Source organism: Heterocephalus glaber, unplaced genomic scaffold (genome assembly GCF_053883595.1).
Source record: "Heterocephalus glaber isolate CG9 unplaced genomic scaffold, H.glaber_assembly_v1.0 deba00001594, whole genome shotgun sequence".
Classification (NCBI taxonomy): Eukaryota; Metazoa; Chordata; class Mammalia; order Rodentia; family Bathyergidae; genus Heterocephalus; species Heterocephalus glaber.
The window spans coordinates 13,769,054-13,790,853 of NW_028258369.1; the positions used below are offsets into that span (position 1 = coordinate 13,769,054).

General features: G+C 48.0%; 1 protein-coding gene across 2 annotated transcripts; it reads right to left on the reverse strand.

The window, feature by feature from the left end:
* Window positions 1-1,139: 1,139 nt before the first annotated feature.
* Syap1 (synapse associated protein 1) lies at window positions 1,140-21,361 on the reverse strand. Of its 2 annotated transcripts, XM_004866124.3 has the most exons (9): window positions 21,045-21,358; window positions 16,260-16,378; window positions 15,300-15,366; window positions 13,156-13,229; window positions 10,008-10,147; window positions 7,261-7,412; window positions 5,221-5,279; window positions 4,444-4,591; window positions 1,140-2,375 (listed from the first exon to the last, which is right to left on the reverse strand). In XM_004866124.3, the coding sequence occupies exons 1-9, from the start codon at window positions 21,217-21,219 to the stop codon at window positions 2,248-2,250; spliced, it is 1,062 nt and encodes a 353-aa protein (XP_004866181.1). In that variant the 5' UTR covers window positions 21,220-21,358; the 3' UTR covers window positions 1,140-2,247. The 2 variants fall into 2 exon arrangements, with proteins under 2 accessions (XP_004866181.1, XP_004866182.1); XM_004866125.3 differs by lacking the exons at window positions 4,444-4,591; window positions 5,221-5,279 and having other exon boundaries at window positions 2,208-2,375; window positions 21,045-21,361.
* Between the last annotated feature and the right edge of the window lie 439 nt (window positions 21,362-21,800).

Sequence of the window (21,800 nt, forward strand, 5' to 3'; positions counted from 1 at the left end):
CTGCCCTGAGAGGCCAGTTTTCCTTTTTTTTGCTTTTCAAAACAGGGTCTTGCTATGTAGTTCAAGCCAGCTTTGAACTATGTAGCCCAAGCTGGCCTCAAACTTGTGGTCCTCCTGACTCACTCTCCCCAGTGCTGGGTCTTCTTTTATTTTCGAAGTGGGGCAGCATGCTGGGACTTGAACATAGCTGTGGGGAGCTGACCCTCCACGCCCAGTGCCATCCTAACCCTAACCCCTGGGGCAGAGTGACATAGGAACTGGGCTAGGCTGGGCTCCAGGTGATTTTGCCCCTGGAAGGGGAATGCTGTGGTTCTAAAGCAGCACGATCATTGTGCCAAGTCCCTAACAGCACAGATATATTCTTAGTCTACAAAATCCTATGGTACCTGGCAATGGACAATTAGGCTGCTTCCCAAGGTAATATCTTGGGAAACTGCTTATTTTTTTCCTGGTACCAAGAATTGAACTCAGGACCTTGCACTTGCCAGGCAGCCGTGGCACCACTGAGCTACAGCCCCAGCCCCAAACTGCTTTCTGAGAGTAGCAGACTTCGGTTCCCTCTGCTCCTGACTTACTGCCATTCGCTCTCGTGAAGAACAAGTTGGTTAGGCTGCTGAGCTGCCACCATGGCATGCATGCATGCATTCATTTTATTGAGACAGGATCTCGCTATGTAGTTCAGTCTGGCCTTGAACGTGCAGTGATCCTCCTGCCTCAGCCTCACTAGCAGAAAGGTAACTCTGAACCCAAACTCAGAAAGCAGTGACTGTGGCACTCCAAGTGGAAATCTGACAGTGGGCTGGTGTCTCAGTATAGGTGAGCTCATTGTGACACCTGAGTGACTGCCACACAGCCAGTCTGGTTCTCCTGCTGGCAGACAACACATGTGCTTTTTTATGGGCCTGAATTAGGAATATGTACATCTTTCTTATGGAGAAATGTCTTGGTTTCATTCCCCTTTATGAAATAAAAGCTACTAAAAATCACGAACAGTTTGGGAGGCAAATGCTTATGAAGTTTCTAAGATGAAACCCCCATGCTCTTGAACAACTGGAATCACATGAACTCATGCCTGCTGGAGTAGCAAAGGACAAGGACTATCCAGTAAGGTCCCAGGTTGCACTCAGGGGACACAGAGCTAGAAAGACTGGCAGTTTAATTAAGACAAAGCCGTAACATTGATATATAGTGACCATGAAAACAGGAACAGTTTAGGGTACACAGGATTCTGAAAGTCATTAATACAAATGGACAGAAGGCCCCGCTTGCTACAAAAACCATCACGTCACATTTGTAGTCAAGTTTAAAAAGAAAGAACGAGTGAAGCAATGGAAGACACAAGACCCTGGGGAAAAACAGTTTGTACAATTTTTTTTTCCGGTACCAGGAACTGAACTCAGGACCTTGTGCTTGCCAGGCAGGCGCAGTACCACTGAGCTACACCCCCCGGCCCTTTACAAATATTTGCATAATAATCTTTCCTTTTTTTCTGTGACTCCCACCCAGGGCCTCATGCACACCAGGCAAGTGCTCTAGCTTGGGCGGCACCTGGCTCTGCAAAGAATCGCCCATGGTCAAGCTGTGTTCATTGTAGCATTCTGATCAACTTCATTTATTTACATTTTTATTTTTTTGGTTTTTTGAGAGGGTTTCGCTATGTAGTTCAGGCTGGCCTCAAACTCCTGGCGATCCTCCTGCCTCTCAGCCTCCTGAGCGCTGGGATTACAGGTGTCTCCAATCAACTTCATTATCTTACCTTTTGGCTTTCAGATGGAAGTTTAGGAAAAAAAAGAAACTAGCAAGAAAACAGTTCTGAAAGTGCTTCCTCTTAAATTCTTTGGTATAATTTGGTCATTTTGATAGTAATCTATTCAGTAAGAACAATAGAATTATTCAGTATCAACAACAATGCAGTGAGGAACACAAATGCTTATACAACTGTAAGAAATGATACTTCTGATCTTATGGAAGACAACTCTAAAAATTTTACCTGTGTTTCCGTGGCAAAAATATCTATATATGCTGCCTAAAAGAACAACTCCAATGTGATTTATATTAAGGAAATGCTACATAAAACACCCCTTTAATGATTATTAGAATAACTGTTCTACATACTTTTAAAGTAGAAGAGACAAGTTTCAGCTTGAAAAAAAATTTTTGTGCCTTCTGATTCAGGGAGTGTCAACATCAAGAATTTCATGTCAGTGTGCAGAATGGCAAGGGTTATTTATTTATTGCAGGAGACAGCTAGTTTTCTTCCTGAAGCATTTTTTCTATTTCCTTATCCCAGTTCTCATCTCGCTTCTCGGACTCCGTGACCACCTCATACTCCTGAAGCTCCTGTTGCAGTTCTTTTTCCCAATCGGCAGAATCCTCTACAAGAAACAAAGGAGAAGGACAAGAAAGATGTGCTCTGAACTCATAATGTACTGCTAACAATTCTGTCAGCCTCCTTTTGTTTTTTGAGACAAGGTCTCACTGTGTAGTTCAGGCCTTGAACTTGTGGCGATCCTCTTGGCTCAGCCTCCTAAGTGCTGAGATTACAGGTATGTTGCCAGCATGCCAGATTTTAGCTTTACTTTTTAAATGGCCAGTCTGGCCAGGTGTGGTAGTGCATACCCATAATCCTAGAACTGGGCTACATAGTGAATTCAAGGCCAGCCTGAACTGCATAGAAAGACCCTATCTCAAACAAACAAAAACAGCTAAAATTCATTTTTTAAGTGAATGTAGACTGGGGATATAGCTTAGTGTTCAGTCTAGATCAGGCCCTGGGCCCTATCCCTAGCATGGTGCATACGTATGTGCTGTGTGTTTATACAAACCTTAAGCTTAGTAGCTACTGAAAAAGCAAAACCAAAATGCGGCAGGAGTGAATGAGAATAGGCACTGTGTCAGAAAGCATCGTCTCCCAGATGCTCAGTACTGGTAGGTGCTTGCTGAGCACTAAGCTCCACGTAAGGCATCGAAGAAGAGAGATGAGGTATAACTGCCCTTGAGGAGTTCAATGTGGTTCGGGGCCAAGATACACAATATATAAAAGGATATGAAGCCGGTGCAGTGGTGCACACTTGTAAAACCAGCACTGTGGGAGACTGAGGCAGGAGGATTCCAAGTTCAGGCCCAGCCTGGGCAACTTAGCAACTCAGCGAGACACTGTCTCAAAGGGGGGAGGGGGTGCAGCTCAGTGAGAAGGCCCTAGGTTCAATCCCCAGTATTCAAAACACGAGAACAGGAATTGCTCTGAATTCTAAATTAGGCAGGAATTCAGATAAACCTCTCACTAGAGCAGCCAGCCAATGCCTTAAGAGTCCTGGCCCAGTGCTCCCTGAGTCCCCAGGGGCTGTGACCAGCATGTCACCAGTAAACACAGCAGCAAGGTGAAGGTCGCTTCACCAGGGCATCCAGCTCAGGAGCTCCATCCCCACTGTCCTGCTCAGCTCTGACCCCAGGCCCTGGTGACAGCGGGCACCCAGGGCTCAGGCGCACCCCTGCAGGCCGCTCTGGTGGCTGACGCTGGCACTCCGTGCCGCTGCGAGCACAGCTGACTCCCTGGATGCGTGATGCAGCCAAGGAGGTCGCAGGGACTGCCTCATCTGATGGGGATTCACCATCAGTGCGGCCTGTCAGCCAAAGCAAACAGGCTCTGCAGTTCTCTCTGCTGCCTTCCGAAGGCACCCGGCTCCCGCTCCCGTGGTGGGGGAAGAAGCCTCTGTGTGCGGCTCCCCCAAGGGCCTGGATGGCAGGAAGCTAGCAGTGGAGTCCTCAGACCTGCTCTAGGGATCACTTCCGCTTCCACTTCCGGGAGGAGCTCAAGAGGTCTGCTCCTGTCCGTGCACCCAGCTCTAGGGGGAATGGAGTTTGGGGGGGCCTTGCAGTGTTGGGGCTGAAATCCGGGACCTCAGGTATGCTGGGCAAGCATTCTACCACTCAGTTACCCCCCAGTCCCTTGTTCCTGTAGATTTCATTGGGCTTTATTTGCAGTTCTACACTCAGAACAGCAAATCTTAATGAGAAATGATGTAGAATCCCCCCTACCCTACCCCAGTACTAGAGAATGAATCCAGGGCCTTTGAATTGAGCTATATCCCCAGCCCTTTTATGTTTCATTTTGACACACAGTCTAAGTTGTTCAATTGCCAATGCTGGGCCCAAACTTTTGATTCTCTTGCCTGAGCCTCCCAGAATGCTGGGACTGCAAGCATGTGACACCCTGCCCAGCTCTGAGAATCAATTCTGATGCAGGATTTACAACGTATTTTTGTCAATAGGCTTTTTTTTTTTTTGGTACCAGGGATCGAACTCGGGTCCTTGCGCTTTCACGGCAGGCGGTGGAACCACTGAGCTAAATCCCCGGCCCTTGTCAATAGTCTTTTTAATAACATTTTATGCAATCAACTCTGGAACTAGGAGACAAAAGCCCCAAAGGTTTTATTATTTTACCTTCTGCCACAGCTATCTTCTCTTCCTTTCTGTCGAGCACAAGTTGCTCCATTTCCTTCCTTAAGTCCTCCTGATTTAAGTTACAGGCATCGAAGGCATCACTGACAAACTCAGAAACACCTGGGCTTGTGGAAATTTCCTCCTCGTCCTGAAAGGCAGCAAGAGCTCTTGAGATGGGTCTCTAAGTGCCATTTCTGGGCTAGGATTCTGGCTGATGGCTATCTCACAATTTCATAAGCCTCATTTTGTTCTTTGCCCTGCCAGCTGTGAGTCACTGGGCACTGCTTCTCATTCTGCTAACCTGCACTGTTGCCTTGTAACTGGGCGATTACCATCCTGCTGCCTCTCCTCCCTCAGCCTGGACCATTCCCACCACGCTCTCCCGTCCCCAGGAGCACATCTGGGATTACTCATGCTGGAAATGGCCTCGGGTCTCAGCTGCAGGTCTACAAGGCCCGTACTCTTAAGTGGTTTTCAATGGTGGCAGAGACTGTTTATCATCCACTGTCATGGATGGGATCCGGCCTGTCCCCAAAGGACCCTTATGTTTGGAGGTGCCTCCCTTTGCTCTGTTTCTTTGGCCACACCCTTCCACCAGGTTTGTGCCTTGGAGCAGGCAGACTGTGGACTAAAACTTCCAAAATACATGAGTCAAAATAAACCTTTCCTCCTTTAAATTGTGGGTGTCGGGTACTGTGTCCCAGAATGAGAAAGTGACTCAGACACCCAATTATTCACTTCAGACCAACAACTAGGTACAACGGAAAACTGTATTACCTCTTGAGTTTTAAGCTGAGATTTGATTCCGACAGGTGGCGTTTTGGGCCGTACTGCCTCTAAGAAGTGACAATAAGAGAGACAATAATTGCTTGCTTCTGTTCTGAATACATAGTACAGTCACAGCTAACATCTCTACAAGTATGACGAGACCAAATGCTTTTCAGAAATGAGCTTTGATGGTCCACTTTCAGCTTTTCTCAAGTTATTACAAGAACTAGCCACGCACACTCATCGGAACCTCTCAGTTTTGGGGATATTTTAGAGATGTTACCATAGTCAATGCCCTTATATAAAATTTCTAGCAGGAAATAATTTTGGGCTTCCGTGGTAGCAAAATGCATTGTTCTTTCCTTCGGGATGATGAGAATGACACAATTTACGAAGTTTCCCTGTTAGGAAAGCTGGAGGGCACAAAGAAACATGCAATATTCAACCCCAATCATCTCTTTTCTCAGCGGCCTCACTTTCTTTCCTTTTTTCTTTCTGGTACTAAGGATTGAACCCAGGGCCTTTACACTGAGCTATACCTCCAGCCCATCATTTGTTTATTTTCATTTCGAGACAAGATCTTGCTAAGTTGTCTAGGCTGGTTTTGAACATAAGATCCCTCCTGCCTCAGACTTCCAGAGTGCTAGGATTACAGGTATATGCACTACCACATCCGGCTTCATTTTCAGTCTTTTGTTTTTTTTGGTACCGGGGATCGAACTTGGGTCCTTCCGCTTGCAAGGCAGGCGGTGGAACCATTGAGCTAAATCCTCGCCCTTTCAGTCTTATTTACCTTACTAGACAGTCTTTATGAAAACCATCTTAAATCCATTTTGTTTAACATGCAGCATTTCGTAAAATAGCACTTTCCAGTAAAATTTAAAGAATGCTAGTTTGTGGGGGTGTATGCTGCATTTACATGCAAAATGACAAATTTTATCAGGCAGAGCAACTTCACCACGCTTCCCTGATACCAGTGTGGCTTCAGAGCCTTTGCTGGCCTGCATTCTATGCAGCTGGGCTTTGGAACACATTCTTTTGCTGAAGCACCTGGGCTTCCATGAGCTACACAACTCCGCTTTGCGTGGGATGAACATCCGCTTGTAGTCAGTATCCTCCTATACACAGCAGGCCTCACCAAGACGAAGGCGACACAAAACACATTCCTTATTTTAATTAGCATTCCAGAGAACTGATATGCCAAAACACTTGCCCTACTTCCAGGGCCAATGTGACCTCTGTTTAAATGGAGCATGCCCAGCTCAGAGGCGGGTACAGGGTTACCTTACCCTGCAGACCATGCATGCCCAGGAAGCCAGGTGGAATGAAAGGACAAGAAACAGAGGAGGCAGCTGAGTCAGAGGGGAGGACAGCAGGTAGAAAGCATCACCTGGCGAAGGGCAGGAAATGTGGGGTTTACATACAATGGAGTACTACTCTGCCATAAAAAGGATAAACTTGAGTCACTTGTAGGAAAATGGCTGCACCTTGAGATCATATTAAATGAAATCAGACACATAAGCTTAAATACCACATGGTTTCTCTTATATGAGAAACCCAATATACTATATAAATAGAGAGCAAAATAAAAGATACACAAGGGCTGGGATGTAGCTCAGTGGAGCCACACCTGCCTGGCAAGCACAAGATCCTGAGTTTGATTCCCAGTACTGAAAAAAAAAAAAAAAGACAGACAATAGGAAACACAGAGATAGATCTTTTGCAAATGGGAAGGGGATCAAGAGATGCAGGGAGAGGGGAATAAAAAGAATTAAGATGTGTTAAGGACATGGACTTACTCCCTACAGTGGATGTAAACAGTGTGCGCTATAAATATGTCCCAATAAAAACAAAAGAGAACAATGTGGGGAAGAGGCCTGGAACTCAAGAGAAAAAGAAAAAGAAGAAAATGAAAACAAGCAGCGAGGAGACCTCGAAGGAAAGGAAAGTGAGAGGAAGGCGTGTGTGAGCTGGGGCAGCAGGAGAGCAGGAACCCTGCTCGATGGCGCCTTCCTGGCGGCCCGGTGGGCACGGAGGCCCGAAAGGTACCTGTCAGCGGCGAGTCGGCACCTACAGGGCCGCTCTTCTCCTCCTTGACTGAGACTGAGGCCTGCTGTGCAGCCAGGGCCGTGAGCTGGGCCGACTGCTTGATGAGGGACACACGGTAGAAGTAGTTCCTCCAGAACACCTCCTCCTTCACGCTGTGAAAGATACACAGGACACGCTGCGTGAGAAGGCACACTGCTGCACAGGGGACTGGACCCGGGCCTTGCTAGGCTAGGCAAGTGCTCTCCCGCTGAGCTACAACTCAGGCCCCCGGAATAGGTGGTTTTTAGAAGAAGTCCTTCCTTTTCATATCTTTTTTTGATTTTTTTTTTTTTTTTTTTTTTTTGCACTTGCGAGGCAGGTGCCAGAACCACTGAGCTAAATCCCCGGCCCTTTTTTTTGATTTTTTGAGACACCATCTTACTATGTAGTCCAGGCTGGTCTCGAACTTGTGACAATCCTCCTGCTTCAGCCTCTCAGGTGCTGGGATCACGGGTGTGTGCCACCACGCCCAGTTTAAGAGTACCATACTTTCAAATCCCAGGGAGGCTCAGAGGAGATTCTCATTTGCTTTACAAGTGAAAGCTGTGCTACAAGATAAACAGAACAGCTATTTTTTTTTCACAGCAGCAGCAGACAAGTCACAGAGTGCCAGTGACAACTCAGCATGTCATGGCACGTTAGCGACACTGGCACAGCCCTTGGCCAAAGGTAACAGCACTATTGTGAAGCAGGGTGACCAAGCTGGGGGACAAAGCAGGGTCAGGGCTCCACTGGTGCTTTGTTCTTTCCGGGAGGGTTAAATGCATCCAGAGCAGGAGAAGAAACATTGCGGGGAGGTGGGGGTGGTGGGGGTGGTGTTGCACTTCAGGAAAGAGTGCTCGGCAGCATGCGAATCAGCAGCGGCATGGAGCTGGCCAGGAGGGCGAGATGGCTGGGGACATTTTGGTTTTTGCAGTGCTGGGATGGAACCCAGGGCCTCAAGCTCTAGGCAAGCACCTTGCTACACCCCCAGCATTTTGGGAGATGACTGATAAAATGACTGACGTGGGTCAGGCATGGTAGCGCACGCCTGCAATCCCAGCAATGAGGGAGGCTGAGGCAGGCAAATCGAAAGTTCAAGTCCCTCCTGGGCAACTGAGACACTGGTCAAAATATAAAAAGGGCTGGGGCCGTAGCTCAGTGCTGTCTGGGTTCAATCCCCTGTTCCACACCTCTCCCCCTCGAGTGAAGTGTCCTTGTCCTTCCCAGGAGATAGGTGGCTGCTTGCATTCTGAGCTCTCAGAGCCATCTAACAGGAGCCTTGGGTGTCGCCAAGTCGCCAAGGTGACTGAGGCACTGTCTGCACCCTCCACTCACAGAAACAAGCATTCAGCTAATTTCCTGTCTAGCCCAGCTCTCCACATGTGAGAGGAAGTGGTCGCAGAGGCTCACGGGGAACTCTCGTGTGTCACCCTCCCTCCCAGTAAGAATGACAATGCAGACCACACGGTGGGCTCTGAGGAGCCGCTGGGGGACGAGTGATGTGGTTCTCCGAGTTGACCTGATGACTTCTGCTCACCTGGCCCATCCGAAGGCCTCGGCACCCAGAGTGCCCCTGGGGACACAGCGGGACGGGACAGGAGGGAGGGCCTCAGAGGTGCCTGGGCTGGTGCGGTGCTCAGGAGAGTCAGTTCCCAGATAATGCTGCTTTACAGAGCGGCTCAAATGATCAAAGGCGGGTGCTGAGATTATAGGCGTGCACCACCACTCCTGGCTTCATCCATAATATTTCAGTAAGCATTTCTGACAGCACGCTAACCACAATTTCTAAATCCTTCTTAACAAAATTAGCAGTCAGAAACTGGAACTATGTTAAAGTACACAGCCTGTGACAAACCAGAAACACTAATCACCAAATACCAATGCTCCAAAGCTTTCAGAAATCTACAGTTGCCATTGGCAGAAAGAGGAGGTCAAGAACAGGAACTGAAACTGTGGCTGCCATGTTCCTACATGGGCCACAGGCTGCAGCAACCCGGGTCTCCCGATGGCCCTGACACAGAGTCACAGTATGGAGCCCGGTGTGGCCTGGTGACACCAATGGCCTCGGAGTTGATGGAGCTGCAGGGAGGAAGCCACCGGGCTCTTCCCTGGGGTCTGTCCACAGAATGGGCATGACTGCCAAGGGCTTTGATGGTAGAGCTCCAGACACACAGACACACACGCACACACGCAAACTGTCAGAGGTCAATTCCTAGGGCTGGGTGCACAATTGCAGCAAAGAAATAGATAGTACATTTTTTTTTTCCTTTTGTAGCACTGGGAATTAAATCGGGGCCTTCTCACTGAGCTATATCCTCAGCCCTTTTTGATTTTTTTTTGGTACCAGGGATCGAACTCGGGCCCTTGCGCTTGCGAGGCAGGTGGCGGAACCACTGAGCTAAATCCCCGGCCCTCCTCAGCCCTTTTTTATTTGGAGATAGGATCTCACTAAATTGTCCAGGCTGAACTCAACTTGCGATCCTCCTGCCCTAGCCTCCAAAGGCAAAGGCCTTTTCTCCTAAAAAAGTAAAGGTCCCCACATGCTTTTACCTGGGGAGACACTGGGCAGATCTGCAGTTCTACTGGCTTACAAGATCACAGCTCCTCCAAGCCCCAGTGCTCTGCCCCATCACCCCGGCTACCTCGATGGACCTTCTCTGACACTGGACACACAGCCAAGGCCTGTGGACCGGATGCCACCGCCACAAGCGCATGCATGCACTTACAGTTTAGGAACCAAAGCAAAGCGCATCTTGCTCAGCAGCTCGTCCTCTCGCAGCATGACCAAGGCAACGGGGGACATCTGATCAAAGTCAAAGTGAAACTGCACGCCAGCCGGGGGGTCCCGAAGGAAATTCCTCTTGTCCTTTGATGAGCAGGGAGAGACAAGGGAAGAGAACAAAATGCAATTCACAGGTCATGGAAGGGAAGAGCGCAAAACGGAATTCACAGGTCACGGCTCAGCCAGCTGGGACAGGTGCTGGATTCTGTGGCAGCCTTCAGCTGAGAAGCGCAGAGCCGCCCGAGAGCCGCCCACCGAGAGCGCTTCCTCACACTCACTGAGGGCCCCATGACTGGCTCAGAGTAGTCTGAAACCATGCAAGTATGCGTCTGTGCTAGCGGGTGCCTTTAAGTACAGTAACACAGCCAACTGCCTTCAATTGAATTGATGAAACTGCAGGAGCACTGAGCCCAAACTCTCTTTCCAGTACCGGGGGTTGAATATGGAGTCTGTGCACCAAGCTACGTCCCCAATCCTTTTTGTACTTTTTTTTTTTGGTACCAGGGATCGAACTCGGGACCTTACACTTGCAAGGCAGGCAACAGAACCACTGAGCTAAATCCCCGCCCCCCTTTTTATACTTTTTTTTGGTACCAGGGATCTAACTCAGGACCTTACACTTATGAGACAGGCGTGGTGTCACTGAGCTAAATCCCCGGCCCTGTACTTTTTGTTTTTGCGACAGTCTTGCTAAGTAACTAAAGTTGCCCAGGCTGGCCCCACACTTATGATCCTCCTGCCTCAGCCTCCCAGAGTTCTGGGATACAGGTTTGTGCGACCACTCCTTGCTCTACTTTGTTTCTAAATGTGCACAGACTGGTCTTGGCCCTACCTCGTGGACTCAGGCCCAGGCTCTGCCATCCAGTCTACTGCACTCCTCAGGCTCAGTCCCTGCACTGAGGGCCTGGGCCCATGATGGGGACCAACGCACAGTTCTCCTAAGAAAGCCTTGCCGAGGGCCCACCACGGTGGGGTGACTAACTTCAAAGTTAGTGCTTCCAATTTTTTCACATGATCTTTTTTTCTCTTGGTTTTTGAGAGAGGGTCTCGCTATGTAGCCCAGGCTGGCCTCAAACTTTCGGCAATCCTCCTGCCTCAGTCTCCCAAGTGCTGGGATTTCAGCATGCACCACCATGCCCGGCTCACAATCCTTTCAACTTCACCCCTGCAGGCTCGGTGCCTCCTGCAAGTTTCATCCATCTATCTATCCGTCCGTCCCTTCTTTCAGTGCTGGGGCTCCAACCTTGGGGCTTCTGCATGCTGAGCCCGTGCCTTCTCAATGGGCAGCATCCCAGCCTCTTGCTGCAAGTTTCTGAGGCGGAAGGCATACTGGGAGGGCTGCAGCAGGGGTGGAGGAGAGGAACACAACCGGACCCCTCTTCTCTTTCCACCTTCCAGGAACCGATCCCATTTAAACACATCTGAATAACACTGAGTGGATTCTTCTTCTTGCTGCTGAATGCAGGCTTAGGATACCTGAAGCCAAGCCTCACAGAATCCCTGATTCATTGCATGGCTAACACGCCAACAAAAAGGCTCGGTGTATTAAAACTTCAAGTCCCTAAAAAAAAAAAACAAGAAAAAAACCCCCTAAAGTCCCTCCTGTAGGCCCAGCACTTGGAGACTGAGGCAGGAGGGATTCTTTGAGCCCACAAGTTTAAGACCAGCTTGGGCAACATAGCAAGACTCTAAAAAAAAAGTGCCAGGCATGTGGCACTCAGGAGGCTGAGGCAGGAGGACTGCTAAAAGTTTGAGGCCATCCAACTTGCACTACAAAATGAGTTCAAGGCCAGGCTAAATTATGTATATGAAGAGTCTGCCTCAAAAACCCAGAGAGAGAGAGAGAGAGAGAGAGAGACAGACAGACAGACAGACAGACAGAGACAGAGACTTATTAGAAAGGTAGAAAAAGAAAAAGACATCTTCTCCTCCACGATTGCTATGGATAAAATGTTCCTACAAGAAGATCTGGCGCTGGGCCACAACAGCCCAGGTGGGCTCTGCTGTAGGAGTAAGAGAATGCTCACGCTCAGCATTTCTCCTGTCAGCCAGCTTTGCACATGTCCTGACCCCAGTGAGACCACATTTATTCTGCATGAGGGTGACGGAGTTTGTGAAACAGGACCTGACCTTGTCTGACTGGGATGAATAGGGGAGTCCCCAACCACCCTTCTTGAGCATAATAAGCAGAGCAAAGGCTGCTCTTATTTTTCTTTTCTTTTTTTTTTTGGTACCAGGGATCGAACTCGGGTCCTTGTGCTTTTGAGGCAAGCGGCAGAACCACTGAGTTAAATCCCTGGCCCTATTTTTCTTTTCTTCTGTTTTTGGTTTTGTGAGACAAGGTATATATGTCGGTCAGGCTGGCCTTGAACTTACAGCAATCCTCCTGCCTCAGGATTACAGGCTTGTGCCACTACACCTGGTTAGGTCTGGAGATCTTGAGACAGGGTCTCACTATGCCACTAAACTGCCCACTGAAACTTGTGATCCTCCTCCCTCAGTCTCCCACAGTGCTGGAATTACAGGTGTGTGCTATCGAACCCAGCTACAAATACATGTAAGTGAAGAGAAAATACAGAAGGTAATCATTTCACTCACAGAATCAGGACTCTGCCTAAAGACTTCACACAACAGCATATCTCAAAAGATTATCTCAATAATATAAAAGAATCTTTTTCAGAATTACAGAATTATTTCACATAACAGGCTATCCTTTCATATTATGAAAAAGCAATTTATGTACATGTGCCAACTCCTCATGGTGAATGTAATCACTGGGTACTGCAAAGATGTGCTAATAAAAATTAAAAGAAAAAGAAAAAAGAACTTAAGGATAAGCTAATGGGAAATCCTGTAGTAAAAAGGGTTGGGCATGTAGCTCAGGGCAAGGGCACTTGCCTAACATGCACAAGGCCCTGGGTTTGATCCTCAGCACCACAGAAAAGCAAACACCAGAAAATGAAGTTGATGTGTACATTCCTAACATGTCCAAATGCTTCAAAAATGGTACAGAAGCACACAGGTAAGGTTCTAATGGCAGACACACGCGTGATGGGGCAAGCGTGCTCACCCAGGGCTCTGTGGGTACTCACAGCTGACAGGGCCAGGATTTGCTGTTGAATGGTTTCCTCATCGTGACTGTCAACCCATGGGGGCATGGCTGCTTCTAGAGTTTTCAAAGGCAAAGAAGAAACCAGAAAAAGCTGTTACAATGGTTGCACTGTGCTCTCTGCTTTCAGAGAATGATAGTTTCTTTTGGGGGGGGGTACCAGGGATCGAACTCGGGACCTTGTGCTTGCAAGGCAGGCAGCAGCACCACTAAACTAAATCCCTGGCCCAAGAATGATAGTTTCTACACGACCACTGAAGGCAGCAATTTACCGCTAAGTTCCACATATGGACCTCCAATAACCCTACTCAAATGACACAGTAGAGAAACTGGACCTTAACTGGGTGATCAGCAGCGACAGCACCAACAAAGGGGAGGATATTACGGGCCTCCACACATGACATCCCGACACGGGTACGTCGTCACCTATGTGGCACTCTGGCCAAGAATGCATAATCTGAATCTAGTCACAAGGACATAGCAGACAAAGTTCAAATGTGGAGGAGTCTATTAACAAAAAGGGAAGTGTGCTGGGCATGGTGGTACACACTTGTGATCTCGGCAACCTGGGAGGCTGAGGCAGGAGAATCACAAGTTTGAGCCCAGCTTGGGCAACTTAGGAAGACCTTGTCTCAAATCATAAAGGGCTGGGGATGCAACTCAGTACAAAAGCCTTGGGTTCAATGCCCAGTACTGCCCACCCCCCCCAAAAAAGAGCCTGAGGCAGAATCCAGGCATTGGAGGCCAGCCAGCCTAGCAATATAGCAAGACTCCATCCCCAAAACAAGAAAATAAAAACAAAACAAGATAACTGATTAGGAATGACAGAAGGGTCTGTAGGAGTGAAGGCACATGAAAGCGAGTGACAAATCAGAAGCAATAAATAAGAAAGGTGAAGCTGGATGTAGTGGCACAGGCCTGTAATCCCAGCACTCAGGAGGCTGAGGCAGGAGGACTGCTGTGAGTCAGAGGCCAGTCTGGCTACATAGTGAGACCCTGTCTTAATAAAATAGGGTTCGAGTGTTGGAGGGCAGCCCATTCTCCGGTCCCCCTTCTGTCTCTCTTAACAGAAGCTATCTTGCTCTTAATAAATTCTTGCTACTCTTAAAAAAAATAAAATAAATAAAATAAAACAGAGCTGGAATCTAATCTTCAAGGAGCAGGAGCTGAATGCCAGAGACAGCAGGATGCCACACACGAAGCCTGCGTGCTGGAGGCCGTAGTGCCACGCCAGACCACACATGGCAGCCCATCCTGGGAATGGGGTGGGTTGCCTCTCTCAGCACCCTAACCCTCGGCTACTGAGGCCCTGCCGGGGCCCAGGTACTGGCGAGGAGGAGACCAGCTGCTACCTGCTCTTCTGATGCCACTCTCAGTGTGACCAGTACCTTCCTGGTGAGGATGCTCCTCAGCTCTGTCCTAAGGCCAGGCTCCTTACTTCACAGGGTCACTGGGGCCACAACAGGAGTGAAGCCAGGGCCTTGCGCATGTGCAGGCAGGGCAACTGAGCTCCGTCCCAGCCTCCACGGTGTCCCTTCTCATGGTCACTAAGACCGGGCCTTGTGGGCTGGCTCACACTGCCACTGGGCTCTCCTAGAAATTCTCCCCTCTGGCCTGCCGTTGCTTTTCTCTCCTAGCTGGCCTTCCTCGTGGGTACATGGGCAGTGACTTTTTTTGTTTGTTTGCCAAGATACGGTCTATGTAGTTCACTTTGGCCTTGAACTCAGGGTGATCCTCCTGAGTTCTGGGATTCCAGGTGTGCACCACCATAGCCGGCCTCATTCCCTTTATTTTATTTTTGGTACCGGGGATCGAACTCAGGACCTTGCACTTTCGAGGGAGGCGCCAGAACCACTGAGCTAAATCCCTGGCCCCTATTCCCTTTCTTTAAGCCCTTAAAGGTTTATGGGTTTATCTCCCCAACTAGTCTCTGTGCTACCCAAAGGAGGGTAGATGTCATGTACACTTTTTGGGGGGCCTGGTGTGTACGGGGCAAGTGCTCTGCCACTAAGCTATACCCCAAGGCCCGTCCACATCTCTATATTCCTAGGGCCTTCATGTGGGTCTAGCACACAATAGTTTCTCAACAAAATGTGGCAGGTTAATTAAAATAAACCGGTACCGTACCCGACTTCTTTGTATGTTGTTCCTCAACAAATTTTTTTTGCTCCTTCTGAAAGTCTCCTATAATTGTCTGTTCAAAAAAATACAGAAAAGAGTGAAATTACTTTGAAATATTTACTATATGAATTGCATTTAAGGTTTTTAAAGTCTATTTAAGATACATTATTCATTTTCTTTCAATAAAAACGCTAAAACTGATAGATTTCCAATTCCTAAATAAGAAGGATCCTTCAATATTTTTGAATTGTAAGTATACAACCTCTGTTATGGCACATTCTTTCTTCAAATACAAAAATAAAATGGGTGGAAAGCTAAACTGTTCTATTAGTCCATAAAACAATAAAAGACAGGCTAAATCTCTTTCCAATAAGAGTACACATAACAAACTACCTAAATAACAATATATCTGAGGCCTATTTGATGACTTCTTTAGTTCAAATAATTATCAACATCAATGAAATTCCCTAGGCCTGCACTTTAACACTGGACAAAAATGAGCCGGGGGTAGTGCTGGACGCCTGTTATCCCAGCTACTCATCAGAAGTTCAAGGTCAGCCTGGGCAACTTGGTGAGACCTTGTCTCAAAATAAAAATTTTAGACAGGCTACGCATGTAGCTCAGTGGCAGAGCACTTTAGGGTTTGACCTCCAGTCACACACACACGATTTTAAAAATCAGAATAAAAAATATCAGAATAATATGATATCCTACGTGGGTTTTAAGACATTCACAAGAACAGATGATTATATTAGCTACTAGTAAATTTCATAAATTTTTACTCCCAAAAGATATTAATATTTTACTCTTTTTTTTTGGTACCGGGGATTGAACTTGGGACCTGAGCTAAATCCCCGGCCCAATATTTTACTTTTTAAAGTCCATGTTTGTAGTACGAAATGATTACATTCATCGAGGAGAGTTGTTAATTCTTTGTTTTCATCCCCAAAAGATATTTAAATTTACCTTATCAATGATGTCATCTATTTTTCCTTCTTCCACAGATTTCTTTATTGTCTGTGCTGTTTCAGCGACTGATTCAGTTATCTTTTTTGTGGCGGCACTTGCAAAGTTAAACAGATAGTCTGTAAAGGAGAAAGAGTCTGTGTTTCACTTGGGCACCCATACTACAGTCGCCCCCACCTCAGATCTGGGGGGCTGTTCCAGGACCTCCCCGGATCTCAGTCTTCAGACTAGCCAGTCCCTTGCGTGAGGTGGGAGTGTATGCATGTGCTTCTACATCACTTCCTGTCCCCAGAGCCAGAGTTGTGCCAGGAGTGGTATTATGCTACACCATTTCCAGATACGGAGGGTTGCTTATTTATAATGTATTTTCCCTTTAAAGAATCTAAAAGGAGGGCTGGAGAGGTAGCTCAGCGGTGCTGCACCTGCCTGGCAAGCACAAGGTCCTGAGTTCCGTTCTGGTAAGGAGAAAAAACAAATGTAAAAGGAGAGGGCGGGTTCCCTGTAATAAGGATTTGAGTGTCACTCTCTCTCTGGCCAAGCCCTCCCAGCTGTTTCAAACTCCTTTCTGCCTCAGGGTCTCCAGTTCTAACTTATCTCAGTAGGTAATCTCCCCTCCTACTTTACAAATAAGAACAAGTTCTTTTATGCTTTCCTTCCTTTCTAGACCCTGCCGAGCCCACCTGTATTTTCTCGGCCTTCCTCCTGTTCAAACAACAATGTCCCTCACTTCCCCGGTTGCCTAGCACCCAAAGCAAATCTGGGGGAATTCTGAATCAGGAAGCCTTGGTGAGCCCTCCAGGAAAGACGACTCCTTCTGAACTAATAATAGCGAGCGGATCTGTGGAATGGGATTAAAAATGGAGACCCCAACCTTCACCTTCGTACCAAACTGCAATTAGTTATTTTTTTAATTAAAAAAAATTTTTTTTAACTTAGGTTTTTTTTTTTTGGTACCGGGGATCGAACTCGGGACCTTGCGCTTTCGAGGCAGGCACTGGAACTACTGAGCTAAATCCCCGGCCCATAACTTAGGTTTCTTGAGGCCTTGAGAGATGCCTGTGCCCCAGCTCTACTGCACCATAACGGAAAGGCTCAGCGGTAGATAAAGGCCACCGGAAGCCCACACTCCCACACCCGGGCTCTGGACAGAGACTGGAGGCAGCTCTGGAGTCGGCTGCTGGGTTCTCCTTGGCAGCTCCACTGTCCCCCAGGAAACAGCCTCACCTCGGGAAGTCTAGGGAGGTCCAGCACCTGTGGACTGGCACAGCACTCTGCCAAGAGTAGCAGAGGGGCCTGCACACCAGCTACATCCCACTCTGTGTGTAGCATCACTTCCGGAAGTCGGAATGGGGCAGCCTGCACTGGCATCGAGATGACCCGCTCGCTCTCCAACTGCCCACGGCCTTTACCAGCACACAGTACCTGCCGGGGGTGGTGATGCATAGCTACAATCCCAGAGCCCTGGAAGGCTGAGACAAGAGGACTGCAAAGTCAAGCCCAGCCTGGACAACCTAGCTCAAAATAAAAAAGGCTGGAGATATTTGCAAGTGCAAGGTCCTGAGTTCGATCCCCGGTATATAGCTCAGTGTGAAGACCCTGGGTTCAACCCCTAGTTCTGCAAAACAGCCTACTTTCTCCCACAGGGTTGTTGGCATTTATCTGTCAATCATACCAGCTGGCCATTATGACAATACCACAGGAGGCTACTTGGTACGCTCATGCCTTCTCTCCACCTGGAGCCTACAGTGAAGGAACAGACAAATTCCTTTGTGTCTCCCAGAGTGCTGGTACTATGAGCATGTGCCACCATGCCTGGCGGTTACAAGTTTTCCTTCCACTCTTTGCAAAACTGCATTAAACAGTATTTAAGAGAAATTACTTAGAATCACCAAGACAACTCTCATTTGTACTACCATGCCCAGCTTGTGTTTATATTTTTGTTTTGTTTTTTTGAAACAGGGTCTCACTATGTAGTTCAGGCTGAACTTGAATTCACTATGTAGCCCAGGATCTAACTTCAGCCCCCTCAAATATCAAAAGCTTGGTGAAGAAAGAGAGTAGTATTAGCACCAAGGTAGACATTCACATCAAAACACATTTTCTTTCTTTTGTGTGGTGCAAGGGATAGAACCCAGGGCTTCATGTATGCTAGGCAAGTGCTCTAGGCCATACTGGGTCACACTCCCAACCACACAAAATATATGTATTAGAAAACAATTCCTCTGAATTTCTCTTTATTGCTAAATACAAACATGAAGTTTCACCTTTCTATTTTTTTCACCTTGGTTTTTTTTTTTTTTGTACTGGGGATCGAACTCGGGACCTTGCGCTTTCGAGGTAGGCAGTGGCACCACTAAGCTAAATCCCCGGCCCTTTCCTTGATTTTTTGAGACAGGGTCTCACTGTGTAGTTCAGGCTGGCTTTGTACTATGTAGCCCAGGGTGGCCTCAAACTTGTGGATGGAGATCCTCCTGCCTCAGCCTCTTGAGTGCTAGGATTACAGGCGTGCACCACCATGTCCAGCTCAGTTCTAAATTTTTTTTTTGTACCAGTGATTGAACTCGGGTCCTTGCGCTTGCACAGCACGTGGCGAAACCACTGAGCTAAATCCCCAGCCCTCATTTCTGAATTTTAAGAAGCCAACTTCGATACCTCCTTTAGAATAGTTGGAAATGGCTATTTTCTATGAAATCAAGTAAACATTCCTAACTTTGTCCCATTTTATTTAATACAGCCTCCAGGACTTAGTTTTATTTTTCTTGGGTAGGATCTGGGAGCCTTGATCTGAGATAATATACTGTCATTGATACAGGGATGATACAAGTACCTCCAAATGACATAAGGAAAATATAACTCTCAACCTGTTGGATGTATGATATGCCAAGTTTGTGTTCTCTAAAATTGAAGAATGAATTCTAGGAACAATGGAGGTTAAGAGTAGGAAATATTTATTAAGGAAAGATAGCTTCTAAGAGAGACACAAGGGGACCCAGAAAGTGGGCTGCCCACGAAGCCACTTCTCAAATAATGTTTTATAGGGCCAGGGATTTAGCTCAGTGGTTTCACTGCCTCCCTCGAAAGCACAAGGACCTGAATACGATCCCCGGTACCAAAAAAACAAAACCAAAAACAAACAAACAAAATCAAATAATGTTTTATAGAGCAATATCACGAGGTGGGCATAAGGTGGGAAAAAACTACAGTCAACCAGTAAGATTACTAGTCACTTAGACAATATTGAGCCAGTGGGGAAGCAGGTCACGTGGCAAGTGTAGCAAGAGCGCACGGAAAGAACAAGGACCTTCCTAGAAGGGATGGGTTAAGGTCTTGGTTCCCCACCAGGTGACTGACGCCTATTTAGAATACCAATCATTACTGTTTATCCCTGGGGAAGTAGATGTAGTTATTTCATCTGTGTCTTGAGGCCTGGACTTGAATGAGTGAGCCTTCACCCACAACTGTGATGTGTTCTCATCTTCTGCACTGACTTCTTCAAGGGCCTAGCCCTGTTTGACTGCCTATCATATTTCTAACTAACTTTGCTGCCTATAATACCGTGATTTGAGATTGTTTATCGTCCCTACTCCTGCAGCCACAGTAAGCATTTTGAAAGTTAGGGCCATTCTTATTGAAATGTGTGCTTTTCTTCTCTGCCCCCCTCCCCCATTTTACAGATCCTTTAAAAAACCTTGTTACAAGTAACATTCAGTTCCGAAGTTCTCTCCTTTTTAACGCCAGTCCGCTTTAGGGCCTACCTCCTCAGACACTTGGACTATTTAAACCTGCCAAGGTTTCCCTGGAATCAGAATTACTACGGCATGTTTACATTCTTCATGCCCCCACCAGACTGTAAACTCAAAAAGTGCTTTGAAATTTGATAGATTTAGGCTCAGATCTCACTTCTACCACTTCTTATCACTATAACTTCGGCCCAGTAACTCTGGGCTCCCCCCACCCCCTTTTTCAGGGCTGGGGCTGGAACCCAGAGGCACTCTACCACTGAGCTACATCCCCAGCCCTTTTTATTTTTTACTTTGATCAAGGCAGGGACTCTCTAAGTTGCCCAAGTGGGACTCAAACTTTCGACCTTCCCCGCTGTAGCCTCCCTCAGGGCTGGGATGACAGGCGGAGTCACCACGCCCAGCTCTCACTGCGGGTGTTTAACAGGCGAGTTCCAAGGACCTCTACTACTCCGACCTGCACACCGCAGGCCTCCGCTGCTCTTTTCCCACCTTAAGGAAAAAAAGACCCAATGCACCTAAAAAGGCAAGACGGAGGGTTCAGTCACTGTCAGTTTACTTGTGATAACACTGCCCTAAGAGGAAAAGGGCACTTTTTCCCACCAACTCAAGCTCATCAAGGATTGCAGGTGAAGGTGCAGGTGAAAACCGGCGGCTGAAGAAAACAGTTTTCTGGTTAAACACGAAGACGCCGGATGAGACCGCTTTACTGCAGCCCTGCTTCCCATGTATAGATAGCAACTTTACAAAGAGTAGCACGCCAGCTGGGCTTGGTGGCGCACGCCTGTAATCCCAGGGAGGCTGAGGCAGGATTGTTGAGAGTTCGAGGCCAGTCTGGGCTACATAGCGAGACCCTTTCAAAAAAACAAAACAACCTTTAAAAACATAAAAATCAAAGTGGCAGGCCCCAAGGAACTTCCAAGGGACAGGATCTGACTGCTAGATGACCCGCCTTCCTCCCGTCCCCCACCCCGGCGGCCAGCGGGCCGGCACCCCAGGGGCACCGCCCACCACCGTCTCCCACCCGGCGGCCGGTCACACTCACTGCCGAGGCCTCTGGCCTGGTGGAGGAGCTCCGGGTCCTCTGGGTGCTGCTCCTCTGGGGGCTCCGCCTCCGTGTCGGAACGCTGCTCGGACGGAGTGGCCCCGGCCGACGGCTCGCCATCCGTCTCTGTCCCCGGGGGCTGCAAGCCAAACCAACTGCTTAACCCTCGGAACATCCCGTCTGCGGGGCCGCCGCCGCGGTCCCGCTCCCGGAAACCCCCACAAAAGCCGCCTGAAGGGTCCGGACTTTGCGCGCCTCCCCAGGCGTTTACAAAACCCGAAGAGATTGCCCAGCTGATGTCGGCCCGCCCATTTTGTGACTCCGCCCAGCATTGAGTCACTTCCGGCAAAAGCCCCGCCCCCGCCCAGGTAGACTGTGACGAATGGGTTGTGCGAGTGGAAAGGGGACAAAGGGCTTTCCCCGAATAGCCCCGCCCCTCCCCGCCCCTTTCTCCTTCCCAGGCTTTGTAGGTGACTGATCTGGGCATGCGCCTGCGGCTTTGTCACAGCACTTCCTAGTTTCTCTTTTGTTGTTGTTTTTAAAAAAAATTTTAATTTTTATAAACACGTTTGCAGTATATGATTACATTCCTCTGGGGAAACCATGTGATATTTCAGCTTGTGTGTCTGATTTATTTCACTTAACTTTATGGTCGTTTTATGCTTGCCTCTTAGCACCGTGGCTGGTGATTTTTAGCCTTTGCAGGTCCAGCTGGGGCAGGTCCCCGCTGAATTAGATACCTCAGCCTCCTCCGGA

Excerpts from the sequence above, each read along its gene's own strand:
- Syap1 (XM_004866124.3), bottom strand. The coding sequence starts at position 21,219 with ATGTTCCGAGGGTTAAGCAGTTGGTTTGGCTTGCAGCCCCCGGGGACA. Across the intron at positions 10,148-13,155 it reads AAATCCTGGCCCTGTCAGCT|GACAAGAGGAATTTCCTTCG; the intron begins GTGAGTACCCAC and ends TGCTCATCAAAG. Across the intron at positions 7,413-10,007 it reads TTTGCTTTGGTTCCTAAACT|CGTGAAGGAGGAGGTGTTCT; the intron begins GTAAGTGCATGC and ends TATCTTTCACAG.